This window comes from Podarcis filfolensis, assembly GCF_964270895.1.
Source record: "Podarcis filfolensis genome assembly, chromosome: 8".
NCBI classification, from domain to species: domain Eukaryota; kingdom Metazoa; phylum Chordata; class Lepidosauria; order Squamata; family Lacertidae; genus Podarcis; species Podarcis filfolensis.
Genome location: NC_139611.1, coordinates 12,745,188 through 12,767,740, shown reverse-complemented (window position 1 = coordinate 12,767,740; position 22,553 = coordinate 12,745,188). Strand labels below are relative to the sequence as shown.

General features: G+C 49.0%; 1 protein-coding gene and 2 long non-coding RNA genes across 5 annotated transcripts in view; 1 reads left to right on the top strand and 2 right to left on the bottom strand.

Moving 5' to 3' along the window:
* Positions 1–753, bottom strand: part of IFFO2 (intermediate filament family orphan 2) — a gene marked incomplete at its 5' end in the record, with an annotated part of 45,461 nt that extends 44,708 nt beyond the window's left edge. For both annotated transcript variants that reach the window (XM_083628749.1, XM_083628750.1), the window contains one exon: positions 17–753. In XM_083628749.1, coding sequence (XP_083484875.1) covers positions 17–753 — 737 coding nt within the window. The remainder of the gene's footprint in view (positions 1–16) is intronic.
* Positions 652–16,769, top strand: LOC310769570. 2 transcript variants are annotated; one of them, XR_014551687.1, is made up of 4 exons: positions 652–790; positions 12,877–13,118; positions 14,027–14,878; positions 15,606–16,769. It is a non-coding gene; the product is annotated as an uncharacterized lncRNA (long non-coding RNA). The 2 variants fall into 2 exon arrangements; XR_014551688.1 differs by lacking the exons at positions 652–790; positions 15,606–16,769 and adding an exon at positions 1,622–1,744 and having other exon boundaries at positions 14,027–14,177.
* A 327-nt stretch (positions 16,770–17,096) lies between these two features.
* Positions 17,097–18,938, bottom strand: LOC310769646. Its single transcript, XR_014551775.1, has 2 exons — positions 18,583–18,938; positions 17,097–18,212 (listed from the first exon to the last, which is right to left on the bottom strand). It is a non-coding gene; the product is annotated as an uncharacterized lncRNA (long non-coding RNA).
* Positions 18,939–22,553: the final 3,615 nt, after the last annotated feature.

Below are 22,553 nucleotides of genomic sequence, written 5' to 3'. Positions count from 1 at the left end.
GCGGCCTTCCACCCACCTCCTCTTGTAGTCGTCCCTCTCCCGCTTGACTTTGGCCAGGACGTTGTAGAGGGCGCGGATCTCGGGCGTGATGGTGTCGATCTGGACGCCGACGCCGTCCGGGTGCACCCAGGAGACGCCGGGCCCTTGCAGGGTCTCCAGGCCGCCTCCGCCCGTCCGCCTCACCTGCGTGTAGCTCCAGATGGTGCCGGGCAAGCGGCTGTAGTGCTGCTGCGAGGAGGAGGAGGAGGAGTGGTGCGACGGCGGGTGCGAGTGCGAGTGAGGCAGCTGCGAGGCGGGAGCCGATGCCGGCGGGAACGAGGAGAACGAAGCCGACGACGGAGGAGGCGGGTGAGGAGGAGGAGGCCCGGCCGCCGCCGCCGCCGCGGACGGCACGTAAGGGGGCATGGAGGGCGGCACGGGGTCCGTCTGCACGGCCTGGTGCCTGGGGAAGCGCTTGTAGTGGAGGCGCCGCTCGCGCTCGCTCAGCTGCTGCGCCTGCAGCTGCTTCTCCAGCAGCCGGTTCCGCCGCTCCAGCTCGTGCACCTTGGCCAGGAAGCAGCGGAAGCGCACGTTGAGCCCCTTCAGGAGGTGGATGTTGGAGCCCAGGTCGTTCCGCAGCGCCGCCGTCACCGGCGGGGCCCCGCCGACGCCGTCGTCCATCTCGCCCCCGACCCCCGACGAGGAGGCCGGCCCCGCCGACGCCGGGAAAGCCCGCGCCGCCATCTCGCCGAACAGCATCGAGTTGAGCATCATTTTCAGCGGCGTCGCCCTCCCTTTATCCTTCACTGAGGTAAAAAAATTGTTTCTTTTCAATATCTATATATCTCTTCCTCTTGCCACACGGGACGTCGCTTTCCCTGATATTATTTCTAATATGCAAATTAAAAAAAAATAGAAGTTATTTCATTCTTATCGTTTGAATTATTCGGCCGTTGGGATCCGGCCGTTGGAGCGGTAACGGCCGCCGCCGCCGTGGAATTCAAACGCCCGAACGTTCGAAACGGCCATCCTCGCAGCTTCCTCCTCGCGCCGAGGTGAAAATGGACTCGATGGCCGGGAGGGGGGAGGGGGGAAGAAGAAGAGGAAGATGCGCCGGCGCCGCCGATGCTGCTGCCGCCTCTGCAGTGCTCGCCGGCTAACTAACCCAAAAGGCGGCCACTGAGCGGCTTGGGGTTGGCTGGTGGGGTGGGGACTGCGCGGAGAAGGACCCGCCCACTCCGCAACGCCTCCTTTTTTCCTCTAGTCCCTTTCCTATAGCTTGAGCCCGCCCCTTCTGTCTCAGCCACGCCCTCTCCTCCCGTTCTCTTTTCTATATGCCTGTCTTGGCCACGCCTCTCATTCTTTTATGCAGCATCCCTCCCTCTCAGCATCGAGCCGCGCCTCAGACTCCGCCCACTCCCTTCCCTCCGCGTTGCGGTCCTCCGGCGTGCTCCTGCTGGCCACGCCCCCCTCCTTGCGCGGCTTGAGCTCAGGCGTTGCTCCACGTGGGCCACGCCCACGTCGCTGCCGGCGTCGCCCGCTCTAACCACGCCCACGAATCTGCGTGTGTTGAACACGTGCTCCGTGCGGTGGGTTTCTATGTTGAATTAAAAAAGAGTCGGGTTAAAAAGGGGGCCGGGTTCGTCCGGGATTCACATCGTGGCTGCTCAGTGGTGCTGAGGTGCATGAACTCTGAGTATGCTCGGGGACATTTTTTGTTTTAACTGCGCATGGCCCCTTGACTCATTCTTCCCTCCAGTTCAAGGTAAGCCAAAATCACATATATTTAAAACCCATTGGCTTCAATGGCCGGCTAGATTGCCAAGGTCATTTTTCCTGGAACTTTGCCCTCTTTCCTCCCCCTTTTACATTTTTAAATATACATAATTTTACCCTGCGCATAAAGCTGAATGCACACTAGTTAAATGTGCATAAGTTGCAGGCTTACTTTTCAGCTACACTCAGTGTGGGGAACCTGGGGTCTTCCACGTGGTGCTGAACTGCAACTTCCATCATCCCTAGCCATTCGTCATGTGGCTGGTGGGTGTTGTAGTCCACCAGCATTCTCCACGCTGATCTACACCAGCACACTATATCAGGAGCTAGTGTGACCTTGAAGCTGGGTAAATTTCTCTCTTTTAATGCAGCAGACTGCTAAGAGAGGTCATGCTGCGAAAGTGGCTTGCAGTCTCAGAATGCTTTGCAGTGTTGGAGGGGGCACTGGGGAGGAGAGGTGGAGCTCTCTTGGGTCACAAGCTGTTCTAGCTGTACCCTGGAATAATAATAATAAATTTTTATTTATATCCCGCCCTCCCTGGGCTCAGAGCAGCTAACAACAATAAATTTTTGAACTGGAAAAGAACTAAGAGCCTGCTGGATCAGGCCATTGACCCATCTAGTCCAGCATCCTGTTCTCACATTGGCCAACTAGATGCCTTTGGGAAGCCTGCAATCAGGATATGAGCACAACAGCACTCTGCCCCCCCGTGATTCCCAGCAACTGATATTTAGAGACATGGTGCCTCTTTGGGGCAGCTCCTGTGCTTTAGATGTTAACACTGATACGGGTTAGCTGAGTACTCTCTGAGTCAAATACAGCCACCAGGTACGCATTGGGGCATGCTAGATGTTGTGAGAAGCCCCTGTTTTTGCATACCCAAGCAGGCAGTAAATCACGGGTGCTGTTTTCCGTTTTATCCCAAGCCCCTGCAAGTCACCAAACACGACCAGGTGACTGTGGCCAGGCTGCGCTTGAAGGCCTGGACTACAGTAAGAAAAAAGTCTGCTTTCATCAGAGTGGAGATTCACCACCCAGCCTCCAGGCTGTTCGTCACCACATTCGTTGCCCCCCCCTCTCCTCTCTCCCTCCAGCTGCACAGAAGGAGCATTGTGTTCAAATGGAGAGGCTGCCTTTCTTTGCTGGCTTCACCAAAGCCTCCCGCAGCCGCCACTGCTGACGTACTAGGGAGCTGGACAACTTGGGCATTGTGAAGTTCACATGGGACATTAAGAAGGGGGGCTCTGAAGAAGGCACTTGTTTTGCTTCTGCTTAAAAGCACATCAAAGCTTGTATGGTTCACTGCAGAGGCACTGGCAGAGTTTATCTGACCATTAACAGGCTTTAATTCTAATTAAAATCCACACGGTTCATTTTTCCTGCAGCAAACACACTAGTATGTTTCCTCACCAACGTTATTTGGTTACAGCTCCTCTCATAATAGCCTCATTTGCCTCAATTTCTGTGGAGTTAATAAATGCCAATACAACTCATAAACGAGTAGTTTTGGAAAACACCACTGCAATCCTCAATTCTTAGGGAAGAGGCCATCCCAGCAGCATGAACTTGTCAATCAACCCTTTGCTTCTCATCTAGGCACTGTAACAGCCCCTGCACCATCTGCACCATTGGCTGAGTGTCTCTGATGCCATGGAATGCTCAGAAATGCCCATTTGGTGAAAGTGCAACCAATGGCAAGCAGTGTACAGAAGTAAGAAAAGTGGAAGATCAGTTTGAGCGAAAGAAAAGAAAAACAAAGCAGGATCTTGTTTCCGGAAGTTTTCTATGCTATGGAAAGGCAAAAGCGTTTGGGAAAGTGGCAGGAGCTATTGGCCAGGAAGCCAAGAGAAATTGAAGCACAGGTGACTTTCATGCTAGGCCCCATTTCCACATTCCTTTCAGGGCTCGCCATCTCACACTACGAAGTCTGTGATCTTCCACTTGAACTTGGGGCCTTATTTTGGTCATCTGGTTTGTAGAAGCAAAGCATGAATTGTCTGGGAGGCATTTGGGGTTTGGCTACTTTAAGGCGTAGCACTTTCTTTCAGGTGGAGAGGCAGTGTGTGCCTTGTGCGTTCTCAGCATACCTCAGGCAAGGAAGCTTCCATCATTGTTGTTCTGTCTGCTTGCTGAAATAATTGCACTGGGTGGGTGTGTTAATCCAGATGAGAGAAAGAGGTATTACATAGAGGCGTACGTTCTTCCTGTATGGAGAAATTAGGGTGCCCTGTTTGCTCCAGCAATGCCGTGTTTTGTGGTTTGACAGTAGGCTGGGGGCCAGGGTTGGGGCAGTATCCTTCTTGTGCACTGAACTGCTGGCAGTTAAATGCGAGGATTTAACATGTGACCTTCCATCCTAGAGTTGCCTTTAGAGAACTTCTGGAAAGTGTTAAAGAATTAAAGGTTCTTGGGAAACCCAAAGCACCCGACCAGAGAACAGGCCACTGGTTGCATCTCTGCATGATGTCTCAATCCAGTCAGCCACTGTGGAAGGAGATAGTTTTGACCACATATCTGTGTTAGATGCAATTGTTTTATCCATCAAACACCCAGACAGGCTAGAGTCATCTGCCCTCAAAGGAGGCTGCCTGCCACATCTCAGCATGAGGAAAGTTAATCCCAGACAATGACAAGAGAAGCAAATGCATAGGCTGCCAAAATCCTGGAACTGCAAACAGGTTTGGAGGCTGAGGCCTGGCTTTTTTGTCTCCGTCTCCCATCTATGAGTCCTTTTTATGTGAAAAAGTACAGAATCCAAATGGATCAAGATTGCCTCAGCCAAGCTCTCAGTTGGCAGGTTCAATTCAAAAGGATGACACAGAGTAGGAGACAATAGAGACCTTTCATCTGGTTAGCATTTTAAGCCACTGCCTAATTGCATTATGGTCTCATTTCATCCCTTGACGAAGTGATTGAATTTCAATTAATAACTCTCGGAAACAATTCTTTCCACTGAAGTCTGAGTGACTTTGGAGAAACAAAAAGCTTTGTCTTGCGAAAGGATCCATCCGGTCGTAGATTAGATGTGCTGCTGTTGATCTTACAGAGGTTAGAAGGGACTTTTTCAGTCTTTTACTTCTATGGAGTTGCTGCCTCATGGACTGCCCCCATAATTACTCAGGATGTCCCTAAAGCAATTCCAGGCACGCCTGGAGGATGCGGACCATTTGGATCCCTTCCAATCGGGATTCAGGCCTCATCATGGGACTGAAACTGCCTTGGTCGCGCTGGTTGATGATCTCCGGCGAGCTAGGGACAAAGGTGAGAGTTGTTTCCTAGTTCTGCTGGATCTCTCAGCGGCCTTTGATACAATCGACCATAACATCCTTCTGGACCGTCTAGAGGGGCTGGGAGCTGGGGGCACTGTTATACAGTGGTTTCGCTCCTTCCTCTTGGGCCGTGTTCAGAAAGTGGTGGTGGGGGATGAGTGTTCAGACCCCTGGGCCCTCACTTGTGGGGTGCCTCAGGGTTCTGTCCTCTCCCCCATGCTTTTTAACATCTATATGAAGCCGCTGGGAGAGATCATCAGGGGGTTTGGACTGGGTGTCCATCAATATGCAGATGATACCCAGCTCTACCTCTCTTTCAAATCAGAACCAGTGAAGGCGGTGAAGGTCCTGTGTGAGTGCCTGGAGGCGGTTGGAGGATGGATGGCGGCTAATGGATTGAGGTTGAATCCTGACAAGACAGAAGTACTGTTTTTGGGGGATAGGGGGCGGGCTGGTGTGGAGGACTCCCTGGTCCTGAATAGGGTAACTGTGCCCCTGAAGGACCAGGTGTGCAGCCTGGGAGTCATTTTGGACTCACAGCTGTCCATGGAGGCGCAGGTCAATTCTGTATCCAGGGCAGCTGTCTACCAACTCCACCTGGTACGCAGGCTGAGACCCTACCTGCCCGCGGACTGTCCCGCCAGAGTGGTGCATGCTCTGGTTATCTCCCACTTGGACTACTGCAATGCGCTCTACGTGGGGCTACCTTTGAAGGTGACTCGGAAACTACAACTAATCCAGAATGCGGCAGCTAGACTGGTGACTGGGGGCGGCCGCCGAGACCACATAACACCGGTCTTGAAAGACCTACATTGGCTCCCAGTACGTTTCCGAGCACAATTCAAAGTGCTGGTGTTGACCTTTAAAGCCCTAAACGGCCTCAGCCCAGTATACCTGAAGGAGCGTCTCCACCCCCATCGTTCTGCCTGGACGCTGAGGTCCAGCGCCGAGGGCCTTCTGGCGGTTCCCTCATTGCGAGAAGCAAAGCTACAGGGAACTAGGCAGAGGGCCTTCTCGGTAGTGGCGCCTGCCCTGTGGAACGCCCTCCCATCAGATGTCAAAGCGATAAATAACTACCTGACATTCAGAAGACATCTTAAGGCAGCCCTGTTCAGGGAAGTTTTTAATCTGTGATATTTTAGTGTATTTTTGGTTTCTATGGAAGCCGCCCAGAGTGGCTGGGGAAACCCAGCCAGATGGGCGGGGTACAAATAATAAATTATTATTATTATTATTCCATTATACTTTTGTGGCTGAGAACTGCTGATTCTCACCAATCACAGATAGTAATAATGATGTCCCCCATTGTTATCTTTTCCTTCCTGGTTTTCAAGGACTAAGTAACCCTCAAGTTCAAGCAGTAAACTCTCTAATTAAGAAACAAAACAGGCTGATTCCATTCACTGTGCCCACAAAGACTTGGTAAAATACCAAGAGACTGACTTCCAAACTTCAACTGTAGGAGGTATGATCTTTAACATATAATTGATGGGTGTTAATTGCTGCTGGGATGGCCAGTGCAATAAGTACGTTTCAGAAATACATTTGGTAAGTGTACCAAGGTCTGGTAATTAGCAGTGAAAGGTAAGAGTGGAATCTGTGCATTGAGAGGCAGGACACTTCCCAGTGACCTAATACTATGTGTGAGTTTTCCTGGGGTACTGGAGAGTGCTGTGCTCAAGGGATTTGTGTGGTTCCCCCACATCATGGCAATTATTGCATCTAACTGTACTGTAAAATTTGACGTAAGCTGCAGAGATGTAGCCTGACGACAGTCATGGGTGAGGTCCATTGTGCGAGTACTTCGTTCCAGCTGAATGCCACACATGCTAACACCTCACAAATGACATTTACTGAGCCCATTAGAGGGAGGAGAGGTCTGTCATGCCTGCACACTGGAACATCCATGCATCCAACAACATTTCTGTTGCACTCAAATTATTTGTGTTGGATTTTAATTGTCGTGAAATCAGTTCAGATTGCATAGGAATATCAATAATACGGGAACGCTCTTCTGCGAAAAGCAGAGTCAGGGCGTGGGAAATCAGGTTCCAGAACAAGAGGATAATGGATTCATTTCAGCCATTAATTCCAGGCTACACCTCTTGTGTCTAATTTGTCAAAAGCAAATGGTTCAGGGGTTCCTAACGATCCGGGCCCAGCAGCTCCTGTGACCTTACTTGGAGAAAAAAATGTGTGGCAAAGCAGAAAGGAATGCAATGCCCAGACAGGAGCGGTCCAGCATGGGCAATGGACAAGAACTTGCATGTTCTGAGGAAGAGCACCAACATGACTTCAACAGTTGTGGTGACTCAGAGCCCACAGCCTCAAAAGCGGTGACTTTATAACATCAACTCTAAAAGGCGGCGCCTCTTGTGTTCTTCTCAGAGCCTTTTTTCAACCTGTCAAGGTGGGAAGAAGGAAAGGTGGATGAGTCACGCAGGTGATCCAGCCTCACCATATAAGGGATAGGGCTTTGGTATTTCCTGGAAGCATCGCCCATAATTCTGGACCAAGAACAAGAGAATTTGCTGGTGGGACTGTACCTGGCTCTTTCGCAGAGGCAGAGATAACAAAAGAGCAAATGACATCACCGGCAGCTTGACTCACGGATAATCTGGCTACCAACACAGCAAACAATATGTGAGCAAGCTGTACAGGATTTGGCCAGGACTTGCAAAGATAAGATTTAAGACTCTAGAGAAAGCAAATGCTGAGAGATAACCAGGAATGCAATGCTGAGAGCTGGTTTATGGGCTAATGGTTTTTAAAATCTTTGCAGCAACTAAAAAAGTCCACCTGATTGACTGGGCCTCAGATCGCTTGCATGAAGAACAGTTAAAGCTACTACAGATGGCAAAACGTAATCTTGGAAAGGCTTCTACTTCTCTCATAAGCACATGGGTGTAGCCAGGATTTTTGTTGGGGGGGCAGACCTTTTGTTGGGGGAGGCAGAACCTTAGTTTGCTATGGGTTTTTATTGACGGGGGGGGGGGGAGCTGCCCCTCCCTGCCCCCTTGGCTACGCCTATGCATAGGCTGTAGAGCAGGATGCCCCTGTGGATGCAGTTAAGATTCCACATGAGCTCTAGCTGGTCAGGGATGATGGGAGTTGTAGTCCAGTAACATCTGGAGGGCCAAAGATGTGTTTTATTTCTATAGTGTGCATTAATTGTTCAAAACAGTTACTACCTACTATGGAAGGTTGGTTATTGAAATTAATGAATTTGGCTGAGATGGCACAGCTGACGTGTTTGGTTAGAGAAAAATCATTGTTGACATTTATTATTGATTGGAAACCCCTTGTGGACTTTTTGTGCAAAAAGGAAAATGAGCTTGTGATATCTGGGTTTGAAGACTGAAAAAGGTTGGTTTATGGAAAGTAGAAGAGTTGAATGCTATTATGGAGCAAGCAGTTTGCATAAGTCTATAAAGCTGATAGACGGTGAATCGGAAGTATTTTCTTTTTTCTTATTTTCTTTCTTTTAGTTTTTATGTTTAAAATGCTTGGTATTTGATATTAACTTTTCTATATTGCTTTTTCTTTCTTTTTTCAAGTTTTAATAAAGACAGCTTTCTCCCCAAAAAGGAAACGGAAACAATACCCAACAATACCCAACTCCCCCAGTTTAAAAGGCCATAGATTGTTTCATTAGCCAAAAGGGGAAGATGAATGTTTTTTGCCTCATTCATTTATTAGACTGGTGCTTAATTATGGGAATTGGAGTCCAACAGCTCCTAGAGGGCACCAGTATTTTACCCCTAGTGTAGACAATACTGAGCTAGATGAAGCAAGGAATGCATGGTCAAAGGCACCTCCCTATAGGCCTATGTCTTGAAGGGGAGAGCCATAGCCATAGGTAGAGCATCTGCATTCAGAAGGTCCCAGGTTCAATCCCTGGCAGCACCTCCAGGTAGGACTGGGACAGATCTCCTGCCTGAAGCACCACTGCCACTCAACACAGACAGTACTGAACTAGGTGGGCCAATGCATCTAAATATCAAGCAGTTTCCAGTGCTCATTTTAGGTGGACAGCTGTGGTTGTATGGCAGAGTTGGATGAACGAAGGGGCTGACTGTGCAAGGGATACCCGATCTGCCAGCTGGAGCTAGCAACTTGACCCAAGGCTGTCCAGAAAGCTTCTGGGTCACCTTGGTTCTCTTACATTTCAACTAGGTCTTTATTACATTTGTTTCCTATCCTATTCTTGGAACCCAAGATGATGTACAGGCAGGCGCCCATCCAAGCACTTACCAGACTCCAGACCTCCAGAGTTTTAGCCAGGCAGTGTATAGGGATCTTCAAGGTTCCTGGTGCCTAAGTGGTGGGTCACAACCCACTACCAGGTTGCGACCTGATCTAAGCTGGGACACAACAGCAGCAGTACCATACAAATAAATGGTAAAAGAACTAGACGACTCTTCTAGATCCTTAGAAGTAAAGGTAAAGGGACCCCTGACCATTAGGTCCAGTCGTGACCGACTCTGGGGTTGCGGCGCTCATCTCGCTTTATTGGCCAAGGGAGCCAGCGTACAGCTTCCGGGTCATGTGGCCAGCATGACTAAGCCGCTTCTGGCAAACCAGAGCAGCACACGGAAATGCCGTTTACCTTCCCGCCGGAGTGGTACCTGTTTATCTACTTGCACTTTGACATGCTTTCAAACTGCTTAGGTTGGGAGGAGCAGGGACCTAGCAACAGGAGCTCACCCCTTCACAGGGATTCGAACCGCCAATCTTAGAAGACTGTGCTCTAATTAGGAATGGGTGAGACATGCTTGGATGCTTCCTCTGAAATTCATAAATCAACAACTAGATGGGTGGTGGCTACACCACAGCTATACAGATATGTCAGAACAGGTACAGACTGAGACAAGGACAGCAGCCATTTCCTCACTAACTTTACTGGACAGGTTGATGGACAGCTTGGTGTCTAAGGCAAACCTCGCCCGCTCATCATCATCTGAAAAAATTGCTCTATGTCAGGCCAGAGGGAGACACCATGATCCAGAATAACCCAAAGCAAACGTGTTTTTTAAAAAAGGCGCTGCATCAGCAAAAGTTGAGTCAGCTAAATTCTGGGGTGTCTCCTTCATAACAGCATTTCCTAAGATCTCAAGTGTGCTTTTAGGGTGATGGCCAAGGGTGGAGTAAGAAATGCCATCCCACACCCAGCACCCCATTTCTTCCCGTTCCCATTCCACAGGAAGAGTCATGATTAAGATAGGGATCTTCTTCATTGCACCACTGCAGTCTTCCCCAACCTGGTGACCTCCAGATGTTTTGGACCAAAAATTCAGTTGTGCTGGCTGGGGGCTGATGGGAGTTGTGGGTCTAAAACATCTGGAGAAGGGAAGGCTGTCCTCATCGTGCCTGATAGCCCTACAGCTCAAACCTATCTGAAGAAATCTGAAGTACTGTCACACCACACCCCCATCCTGTTGAATAGACAGAGGGAGAAGCCTGGGAGGAAGAGGTGTCAGAAGCTGAAGAGGCAACAGAGTTTAGTGAGCAGGTAGAGTCTGTGGCACAGAGAAGCCAGAAGAAGAGGCGGAAGCAGGAGAGGAGGGAGGCCAAGGGGCAGAGATGAGCCCAACTGGTGAAGAAGCCAGGCATTCCTCCCTGCCCTGCTGCAAGAAGCTCCCCTCCCCGCTGGTCTCCCAGAACCAGGAGAGGTATTCAGAGGGATGTGGAGAGGCAGGAGCATGGTGGAATCTCAGATTGCTTGGGAATGACCCAGGAGAGGAGGAGATTTAGGCGGCTGTAGGAAGCCTTCACAACTGCGTCACAGGGTCAAGACCTACCAAGAAGAGTTGTTGTGTCCATTAGACCTGGCGCTCCTGAGCTGACTCTGTTTCTTCTAATAAAGAGTTACCGTATTTTTCGCTCTATAGGACGCACCGGACCACAAGACGCGCCTAGTTTTTAGAGGGGGAAATCAAGAAAAAAAGTATTATTGCGCACAGCCTGTCCGCTTCTCCCAGAGCTTCTCGGGGCTGCGGGGGAAGCCCGCCCCCCCCCCCAGCCCCAAAGAGCAAAGAGGCCAAGACAGCGAGCGGGATCCATCCCGCTGGCTCTCTTGGCTTCTGCCATAGCCGCACAACCTCTCCAGCCGGGAGCTAAACCTCTTCCGCTCGCTGCCTTGGCTTCCTCTTTAGCCTTGCGCAGCCTCTCCCGGCTGGAGAGGCTGCGCGCGGCTATGGCAATTCCCCGACCTCCCGCAAAAGCCCACAGGAGCCGCACACCCTTTAAGGATCGCGCGGCTCCTGCAGGCTTTTCTACGAGGAGGGAGAAGGGACTGACTGGCCACGTCAGTCCCTTCTCCCTCCTGGGGAAAAGTCTGCAAGAGCCGCGCAAAGCTATGGAGCGAAAAATACAGTAACTTCACTTATTGTGTGTGATTTCCTCCTGACACAAGCTATGATGGCTGTGCTTTGCCTCCATGGTCAGAGGCAAGAATGCTTCTGAATACCAGCTGCTGGAAGCCACAGGAGGAGAGAGGGCTTTTGTGCTTGAATCTTGCGTGCTGGTTTTCCTTTGGGACATCTGGTTGGCCCCTGTAAGAAGAGGATGCTGGACTAGATGGGCCATTGACCTCATGCAGCAGGCTGTCCTTATTTTCTTAAGTTTGGGGCAGGTGTGGAAACCTGAATTTGGTGTGAGCTGTTGTAGCCTAGCAGCCGAGAAGCTGAGCCGCAAACCAGCCAATACCCAGTTCAAACCACCCCTTATCAAGTGGACATCAGGGAAACCATGCTCTCATTGCCTCAGCAATGGAGTGGTAATATTTCCCTATGTTAAAGGCTCACTGTAAGGATTAAAACAATATATGTTAAGCTGCAAGAATGCAGATGCCCCATGTACAAATACCAATCCCAATTCTCCAGGTCCTTGGCCTCATTTAGCCAGAGCGGTCAGGCTTGCACATCAGAGAGAGGTATGTTCATGCTTGGAGAAACCTCAAGGTATGCAGACATACAAAGCAAACTTTTTGAGGCAGCAGGGAGCCAAGGGGCACCCCTCTTCCCAAAAGAGTCCAATGAAGATTGATGGTTGGAGGGGAGAGAATTGTGAGGGTGAAATGGCACCTCTTCAGGATTTCAGTCTTTCCCTTTTTGGACAGAGAACAGGCATTCTGCATCGGAGCTACAGCCCTTCCCTTGCGTCCATCTAGCTCAGTATTGTGTATGCCAACTCACAGCAGCACACCAAGGTTAAAGACAGGGTTCTCTCCCAGCCCTAAATGGAGATGACGCTTGGGACCAAACCTAGGACTTTCTGTGTGCAAGACAGGTGCTCTACTACTGAGCTGTGGTCCATGCCCTAAAAATAAAGCAAGATCCTAGTCCTCATGGTTCTCAGTAAATGGATGATTTAACCAAAAGCATGGGAAGCTGCCTTATATGGAGCCAGGCCATAGGGTCAATCTAGCTCAGCACTGTCCACACGGACCACCTACGGATTTGAGGGATTATAGGCAGGGTGATGCCACTGAGGGTTGAACTTGGGAACATCTGCATGCAAAGCAGGGGCTGTAGCTGGGCTCCCCTCTGTGGCTCCCTTCTGAAGCCCCTGTGCTTCTGTCTCTGTTTTGTTGCAAAGCAAGTTTGGAAAAGGCAGTGGGTGGGGAGGACAATTTCTAGCTGCCCAGCTGTGCTGTCTGGTTAACCAAAACACAAGCACAAATGCCCATTGAACAAGTTGGTGCAATTTTCCCACATGTGTCTGTGGTTCATCCTATTAAACAGGAGCACCTATTAGGCCTCCTTCAGCATGTTTTTGTCAGAGGCATGTTGCAACCTCACCTGCCCCAATGAGGCTGAGATCTTAATTACTTTTTTTTTTTTTTTGCAGGCATCAAAAGACATCTTTGGAAGCAACCCCATCCCTTTGATATGCCCAGATGCAAATAAAGGGAAGAAAAAGAACTGGGGAAAACAGCTGACACAAGTCCAGAGATTTTGCTGTAGTAATCCAGAAAAAGACACTGCCCCACCCTAGGCTTGGGGTGGATTAACTAACAGATGTGGGGCTGAACCCAATTCCTGGAAGGCCAGAGAGGAAAACAAATTCTCCTGGAACATTAAAATGCCTAGGTAAGCACAGCCAGGTTTATATATGGTTTGTCCATTTGAGACCCACATTATTTTGTCCGGCTCTGAGTTGTTTCAACAGGTCTTGTACTAGAATATTTGGATGGCCCTCTTCAGGGATTATTTAGCTGTGGTTCCTTCATTGCACAGCATTGGACTAGATCATCCTTAATGTCCCTTCCAACTCTACAACTCTATGATTCTATTTTCCAATAAACCGTGCTCTTAATTTTTCCCAATTTAAAGTACTAATTCAGTTCTGCTAACTATTCCAACTAGAGCCTGAGACCCATCTGATCTTAAAGCTGATCTCCCAAAAGTTTTGCATGTGTTCTGACTCAGTTTTATTTTGCGGTTTCCAAAGCTGAGTTGTCAAGTTCAGGCACATTGCACAGGAGCTGAGCTACCTAGATAAAAGCGGGGGGTGGGGGGAGGGCCATAGCTCAGAGCACATGCTTGGCACATCCAGGCAGCATCTCCAGGGAGAACTGGAAGAGACCCCTGCCTGAGACCCTGGAGAGCTGCTGCCGGTCAAAGCAGACAGTACTGAACTAAATGGACTTTCAAAGTATGTTCCAGTATAAGGCAGCTTCCTATGTTCCAGACACTGTCAAGACACTGAAGAATTGTATCAAACCAGAGCAGCAACATAGCTCACCTCTAAGGACTCACAAAGAGACCTCCCAAGTAAGCTGTTGAGTCAAGTTATCATCTGTTATACTGCCCAGGAGCTGAGCTGGCTCAATCAAAGCTTGTTGGAGCAGCAACTCATTTGCAAAGGTCACCGAGGGAACTGTGCTGGATCTCACCGGCTACACGGCTCCTGACTACAATCCTATCTGCCTACACACCTTAGATGTGAGCAATGCGGCTTCTCTGGTGTCTATTCAGCTCATTATCTCTTTTGCTAGCAAAGCTCGGCAGATCAAGAAGCACAGATCAGAACATCCCACCAGACTAGAAAGGCAACAACATGAACCATCGAGAATACTTCACGGATTTGGAACTGCAGTCTGAATCGGAGAACAAGATTTGTAAAAAATAAAACACCATCTAGTGTTACTGAGTCCTCACTGAGATTTTGAAAGCCAAGGGTGGAACCTCGGAGTGAAATTGGCACATTGTGCTGTTGTGGAGCTCCCATTCACTCTCAACAGCGCTTGTTGTGTGCCCCTAAAAAATCTCCATGTTCGGGGGTTTCAAAAACTGGTTTCAGCCAGAAATCTCCACCGTCTCCTTTGTGTTTAGGAGCATTAGAAGAGACAGCTGAATCAGGCCAATGGCCCATCTAGCCCCACATCCTGTTCTCACTGTGGCCAACCAGATGCCTGTGGGAAACCACAGCACTCTCCCCTTCTAACCGTGGAGGCAGAGCAGAGCCATCATGCTTAGTAGCCATCAAAAGGCCTCTCCCCTCCATGAATTTGCCCATTCCTCTCTTAAAGCTATCCAAGTTGGTGACCCATTGGCAGGTCAGCTGTCTGCTTCATGAAGTCATCCTTTCTTTTCTCTGTCCCAACATGCAGCTTTGTTGGCTGTCCATGAATACTAGTGTTAGGAGAGAAGGAGGAGAACTTTTGAGAACAGCCTCTGCCAAACTGGTTCTTGCCTTGCCAGATATTGGACTATGACATCCATCAGCCCCAGCATCATGGACTGGCAGGAGTTGTGATCTGAAACATCTGGAGGGTGCTGGGTTTGCAAAGCCTATGTCAGAAGGAAGAGGATATTGATTTGTAGCAAGCTTTACTCAACTACTTCAGGTAGGAATCTGGGCCTGGAGGGGAGAAGCAGACTTAAATTCCTTAAGAAGCTAATGGAGGGCAAAATGGGCTCTTACATAACCATTCTTTCATCTCCCACACCCCTTGGGATAGTGGGAGAACATTTAAAGCCACATGGAAATCCTCAGATAAATCATTCAGCAACCCTCCACCACACCCACCCCTTGGGGCTTCCTAAGAGGGGAGGGGAGGGTGCCACGTTATTAGGCACGAGAGTTGTATAGACTATGTAACACATTTGTATGTGTGCGCATTTCCAGTCACTGTTGGTTTAGCAGAATTTCTGCAGAAATCAGAGCTGTGCCAGGAGATGGGAGGACGAGGTGGTCCAGAGAGGAACAACTATGAAGAACCTCTTTAGAAGAAGAAGAAAAAGCACACCAGATGACAGTTCAGTGGTGTGCGGTCAGTGGACTAAGGGGACTAGGCTAGCCCCCTAAACGTTTCCCTGGCGCCTCCTTCCCAAAGCCTGGGCAGCTTCTGCCTGGCTTAGGGAGGGAGGTGCAATGCTCACATGTGTGACATCGGGACATGTGCGGCATCCCCCCTCCCCAATCACCCTCGCAAGTTTGCGCCTCAGGCCCTAACTGTTCCCCTGTGAAAAATTTCACCGCACACCACTGTTACAGTTCCGGGCATGCACCTGGGAACTTGCACAAACAGAGGCTCCAAACAGATAAAAGGCCATCTTGTTAATTTTTTATAGGAGTGAGCTAATAAGAAATCTTAGGGACGACTACAAGGTTTCAGAATGAGAGAGAGAAGCTCCACCACCTCCATTGGCTGGTTTTCAGCATCTGTGAGCATTGCCTCACCCAGAACAGAACTGATGTGACTCTCTGCAGCTCAAACTTCAAGAAGAGACGTGCTGTCAGAATCATGCCCACAGAAGTGCAGAAAGTGGAGGCAACACAATTGCAGCAGCATGAAGGGTAGGCCTTGGCCGCTATTGGGGGAAAAATACTTAGGGGTCAAGTTAATGAGCAGCCCAGCTTGTGTAACTCTGCAATTCCAGGGTAGTGCAGAAAGTTCACAGAAAGGGGTGTTGGACACAGAATTCAGCTTCCAAAAACTTTTTAAACCCAAAGATTCTGGTCTGGGCGACACAGCTGTGAAAATTGGCTTGAAAGCATGTGAGCCATTGTTGTCGAAACCTCAGAAGCCGGAGATGGCAGCCCCGTAAGATGTCCGTAGTTGGGGTTGTTAGCAAAGTCAGTTGAAAAATGCGAATGGGAGTCCAGAGAGAGAGAAGATCCTGGTCAGACTTTACTGAGGAAACAGAACACAAACAGTTTATAATTTGAGGAAAGAGGAACAGAAAAGCATACAGCAAGAATGACCTTGTCCCAATATTTCAGCCTGATGTACATCATTTCACAGGGGACTAATCTCTTCCCTCCCTCTTTCTCAGTTCAGCCAAGGGCAGATGTCATTATAGCAACTGGGTGTTGAAGCCTCACTTCAAGGCTGTCTCCATGGCGCCTTCCGCAAAAAGCTTAATGAGCTGGAGCAAAACCCGGTTTCCCAGCCGTTGGCCGCTTGCACCTCAGAAGGATCACTCCCAGGCACAGCTGCGATGATGATACAAGAAAACTGACGCAGAACTTTGCTGCATCGACTGAAAGCATCCCTCTTGGGAGTTTAGCACCAAGCCCTTCCACCACCACCTCCTCGCCCACGACACACCTTTCCTGACCACAAGCACTTGTATATGCAAAAAATTTCATACACTCCTGAAGAGAGATCCAGACAACACCTCTGTGTTGGCTCTTGCTGCTGGAGGTGGAAGGCTTGCCCATCTCACTCCTGTGCCCTGCTTCTCTTACAGCAGGCCGCGTATGAAATAAAACGCAAAGTGTACGTAGATTAATCAAGCGGTTCCATGCGAATACATGTGACTTCAACATTCGTCTTAATAAATCCCCCCCATGTTAATTAGCTGACCAATGACAGGGCTGAGGGAAGGGGTGTCTTGTCTTCTGGGCAGCTCAGGATTTCCATACACACTGCCCAGGCTTGCACCTTGAGGAGGTCACTATGGTGCTGTTAACACAGTGGTTTGACTTCACCCCCCAGAGGCACACTCCATTGCCTCTTGACATAGACGGATGGCAACAACAGCAGCTTAGGTGGGATAAGCAGATACATGCAATGCTTTTATTTACCATATTTTTACATGTATAAGACTATGTTTCCCCCCTAAAAAATAATGTCCAGAATTTGTGGGCATCTTATACATGGGGGCCATCTACCCCCATTTTCTTAAATCGTAGTCCCCCAAAATAGGGGGCATCTTATCCATGGGGGCGTCTTATAGACGGAAAAATACGGTACCCTTACATCACAGTTCCATCGCAGAGGATGGCTAATGTGTGTGTGTGTGTGATGAGTGAGAGAGCTCTTCTCCCAACATCAGGCCGGGGACAGATTGACTACATGCCCACTAGGAAACAGAATGACTCCAGACAGCATTCAGAGACACCTGAAATGTGATGTTCAGAAACAACAGCAGTCAGAATTCATTCATTTATATACCCCACCTTTCCTCCAAGAAGCTCAAGGTGGCATACATAGGGGGGAAAGAATGTGGTCTGGCATCCAACCTGTCAACGGGGCACTGCTGAATGATAGCATGAAGGTCTGCAACAAACACTGCCTCGAAGTGGGGCAGGATCTGTGGCCATTTGTTATTTAGTTGTTTAGCTGTGTCCGACGCTTCGTGACCCCATGGACCAGAGCACCCCAGGCACTCCTGTCTCCCACTGCCTCCCGCAGTTTGGTCAAACTCATGTTGGTAGCTTCAAGAACACTGTCCAACCATCTCGTCCTCTGTATTCCCCTTCTCCTTGTGCCCTCCATCTTTCCCAACATCAGGGTCTTTTCCAGAGAGTCTTCTCTGTTCATGAGGTGCCCAAAGCACTGGAGCCTCAGCTTCAGGATCTGTCCTTCCAGTGAGCACTCAGGGCTGATTTCCTTCAGAATGGAGAGGTTTGATCTTCTTGCAGTCCATGGGACTCTCAAGAGTCTCCTCCAGCACCATAATTCAAAAGCATCAATTCTTCGGCAATCAGCCTTCTTGATGGTCCAGCTCTCACCTCCATACATCACTACTGGGAAAACCATAGCTTTAACTATACGGACCTTTGTCGGCAAGGTGATGTCTTTGCTTTTTAAGATGCTGGCTAGGTTTGTCATTGCTTTTCTCCCAAGAAGCAGGCGTCTTTTAATTTCGTGGCTGCTGTCACCATCTGTGGCCATTACCTGTCAGCAAAGAGTTGGCTTCCCCCAATGCTTCCAGGAAGAGTGAACAGCTCTTCTCATAAGGCCTGGAGAGAAAAAAAAGACTCATTTTGCAACTCGGGGGGAGGCTGCTTGATTGTTTCTTCTTGAACTCCTCCAAAATTTGGGAGCTGGCAGCTCTAGCTGGGGCTGCATCCTTCAGTATCCTGACAAGGGCCATAGTTCAGTAGTGGAGCACTTGTTTTGCACGCAGAAGGTTCCAGTTTCTATCCCCATTGGCATCTAATGGTAGGGCTGGGAAGCACCTTTGTTGAAAACCCTGGAGAGCTACTGTCCGTCAGTATCAGCAGTACTGAATTAGATGGACCAATGGCCTGGCTTGGTATAAGGTGGCTTCCTGTTTTCAGTCTTCAATCCACTATCTTTGATCCATCTTGGTCAACACTCTACATGTTTATCCAGGAGTCTCTCCAGGAGTTGAAACGTTCTTACTCTGCACATTAGTGCCAGGGGCAAGAATGAAGCAACTGCTCACGTGCCCAAAAACAAGAGTCAGAAAGCAGGGGGAACGACATCGCTTGGCTTGGATGGGAAGGCAGATCGTGGCGCCTTCTCTCATCCAGGTTGGTGCAAAGGCCACGTGAATTGCCAGAACTGACGCTCCCACCTGGCAACAAAGTGGTTCTAGATGGTAAACACTGAGTGGGGTAAAAGGCGCCGTCCAACTGCAGAAACTGAATCTGGGCCCTAAAGACTGGGGAAAAAGACGGCTGCAGTTCTTGCACATTGTGAATTCTGCATAGGAGTAATAATAATAATTTATTGGTAGAAAGGAATTGTGGCTGTTGCTTGCTTATTTATTTATTTATTTATTTATTTATTAATAAATGACACAGAAAATTAAAGTAAAGTAAACAAATACTAATACAAAATTAAACTAAAGGAAATACATGTAACCTCTGCCCTGCAAACATAAACCCTACATACCCCCGTGACTTCCCTCCAACCCGGCTCGACTTCCTTTAGCTCAAATTTAAATACTATCCTTGCATTCTTTGGATAGTACATCTCTTAGAGCCATTTCTAATTTTTGTTCTCACTTAGACTTTACATACTTAATCCATGCATATCAACATACGCTTTTTAGAGCAATGTTTTCCCAGATACTCCTCAAAGCATTCCTCCAGGAATCATGGCTGTTGCTTTTTAGTGGTGCCCTGTCATGCACTCTACCAGGGACAGCCCGTCCCATTTCGCCACCTGTGGCTCCCAACCTGCATGTGCCCCACTGGCTGAAGGCTCACTTGCCAGTGTCTCAGGAAGGTCACATGAGGCCTCTGCACAATTTCATGGGGCTCTCGCAAGATCTCACCAGAACCCAGAAGACAACGCAGCTGCTTCTCCTCACTTCTCCAGCAGCAGGGCCGCACCCTTGGATTTCACCACCTGAGGCAGCTGCCTCAGTCTGCCTCATGGTCGGGCCGGCCCTGCTTTCTACCCTACCTAAAGCCAGATGGGCTATTTGCAGTAATCATCTTTATATCTCAGCCTCATTCACAAGATGCCAACAGGGAGTTCCATCCAGCAAGCCCATGGAGTAAATCCTGGCAAAGAGAAAGCAACTCCTACCCTAGACAACACCCAGTAATGAATGAACCTCACGTGGCTGTGCTGTGCATCTGGATCCAGATTCTCATTGACTCAAATCATACTGTGTCCTACTCTCCACCTCTACAGTGGCCCTTTCCAGTAACATTTCCTAGTTTCTCTCAATACCCACCTCCCTTCACTTGTTCTGGTCCAACATCACCTCCCAAAAGTTTCATTTCCCCAACATCCATTCTCTTGTGTAGGTGCCAACCTGGATCTTCTAAACCAGGTTTCTCCAGTCTGATTCTCTCACCCTACAAGTCCCACCAGCCCCAGGCAGCCAGTCGTTGGAACACTGGATTAAGAGGGAGCCTTGACCTGATACAGCAGGATGGTGCTGAGCCTATTTCAGAATACACTAATAGATAGCATTGGTTCCATTGTTCAAGATTCAGAGGCAACTTGTCCCTGAGTGCCAGTTGCCAGGGAACAGAAGCATTTTATGTAACTGACAGGCAGAGAATCAGAAGCCTTCTTTCTTTTCTCCCCGCCCCCAATTTCTTTTAATCTTGCTGTATCAAAAAAACCTTCAATTTAAAAAAAGCATTTTAAAATGGATACTGTTAGGAAAGAAGGGACACGGGTGGTGCTGTGGTCTAATCCACAGAGCCTAGGGCTTGCTGATCAGAAGGTCGGCGGTTTGAATCCCCGCGACGGGGTGAGCTCCCGTTGCTCGGTCCCTGCTCCTGCCAACCTAGCAGTTTGAAAGCACATCAAAGTGCAAGTAGATAAATAGGTACCACTCCAGCGGGAAGGTAAACAGCGTTTCTGTACACTGCTCTGGTTTGCCAGGAGCAGCTTAGTCATGCTGGCCACATGACATGGAAGCTGTATGCCAGCTCCCTTGGCCAGTAAAGCGAGATGAGCGCCCCAACCCCAGAGTCATCTGCAACTGGACCTAATGGTCAGGGGTCCCTTCAACATTACTGTTAGGAAAAGGATGCTGAACTAGATGGAGCTTTGATCTGACCCAACAGGCTTTTGTGTTCTTACCAGACTTTTCCTACCCCTTACCGACACTGCTGTCTGAATATTCTGTTAACTCATGAGAGTATCCAGAACAAGGCAGCACACACATACTACATTTGGATTGGGCCCAGTGGCGTAGTGGTCCAGGGTTGTGGGGGATCCACTACCCATTACAGTTTCTGCGGAAAGGTCCCTGTCTCCTGCATCCTAGAGGTTATGAATCAGCAGCTCTTACCAGCAGAAGATATGAAAGAGCAGCTCTTTTGTCATTGAGAAGGAATCTCCTCCTGGAGTCCCCACTGGAGCCAGCGTGAAATGAGGTACATCAGCCATTGAGGTTCAGCTCCTAGGATCACGCTGGAGAAGAACATTGAGGAATTGTTCTGTATCCTCCAAAGCTAAGCATTTCGTAACCCTGAAAACACAAGAAGGTAGTGCACAAGTTCTGTTACATAAAGTGGAACTTCAAGGGAAACACATTTTAAGCCACTCCGAAGGAAGATATTGGAGCACTCGAAATAATTTGCCCACATAGGTGTCCAGAAAATAGTTGATCTAGCTGAGAGGCAACACATAGAACTCTGCAGTGATTGCTGCAATGCATGCCCAATTGCTATTATTTATCATGAAAAGTTTGTTGCATGATCTCGGAAGGGGTGTGGCTGCACTTCTGCATCTGCCGCACTGCTGGCTGGGCCAAAGGTAGTAGAGCAGGGATGTGGAACCTGTGAGGCCTTCCAGATCCTGTTAGATCCCAACTTGTCCTCATCCCGGGCCATGCTGGCTGCTGAGGGTCTAAATCCAATATCATCTGAAGCGAGACCTGTGTCTAAAATCCTCCTGACGGTGCCGTGTGTTCCTCAAATGTGATCTGAGCCGGAAAGAGCTTGTGATTCCTTTGAGGCATTTGCGTTGGTGCAGATGGCACTGTTTTAAGGCAACAACAACATTTCCGAGGGTTTGGAGAGATGATCCCAAACAGGCATCTGATGGAAAAGGAGAAGTTGCTGGAGGCAAAGAAATAGGGGATGACTCAAGACAGCGTATGTCAGAGCAAAGGGGACACGACTGGAGAATAAACAACTCTGCTGACATTTGTACATGGATGGCACTGCCAATTATTCCCCAATTGGGAACAACCTACACAGCTGGCAATGCACATCTGCTGTAAGCCCTTCACTACGTGCGCAGACACACAGCCCTGCGCTTATCATACCAGTTGAAATATAAATGGGCGAAGCACTTCGTCACTGCAAATATTGACCAAGCAGGCGAAACTGTTTTATAACTTGTTCTATTTGGTCCTGCCGTGAATCTCTGTTTTCCCCCTGTTTTAACTGCTTGGCTCGCAGAGCTTGTTTTTCTTTAAATCCCTGGATTAAGACAATTACAAGCAAGTTTACAAACTGGGACTGCTCTTAAAATTGTTAATAGAGGCTATTAAAAGTATCACCACACACAAATGGGGTACATAGTTTGCCACCAAAAGCCTTCACCACTAGGCCTTTTGAAAGAGGCGCCTCAAGGTCTGGGCCAATTTATCTTACAGCCACTACAACATCAAGGGTACCCTTTGCTACAGTTGCAGAAACACAACCCTGGCCTGGGTTTTTGCTCCAAAAGCAGCCATCTCATGGTCAGCAGTGGGGGCGGAAAAACTTCCGAGAGCCCCAAGGCAGCGCTCGTCAATTGCGTGCCCATGAAGGCACCATTCAGAAAAAATCCAGTAATACACCATGTGTTTGGTGGGTCTAGCAAGTGAGTGCCTATTTTACACTCTCTTCAGAATGGACTT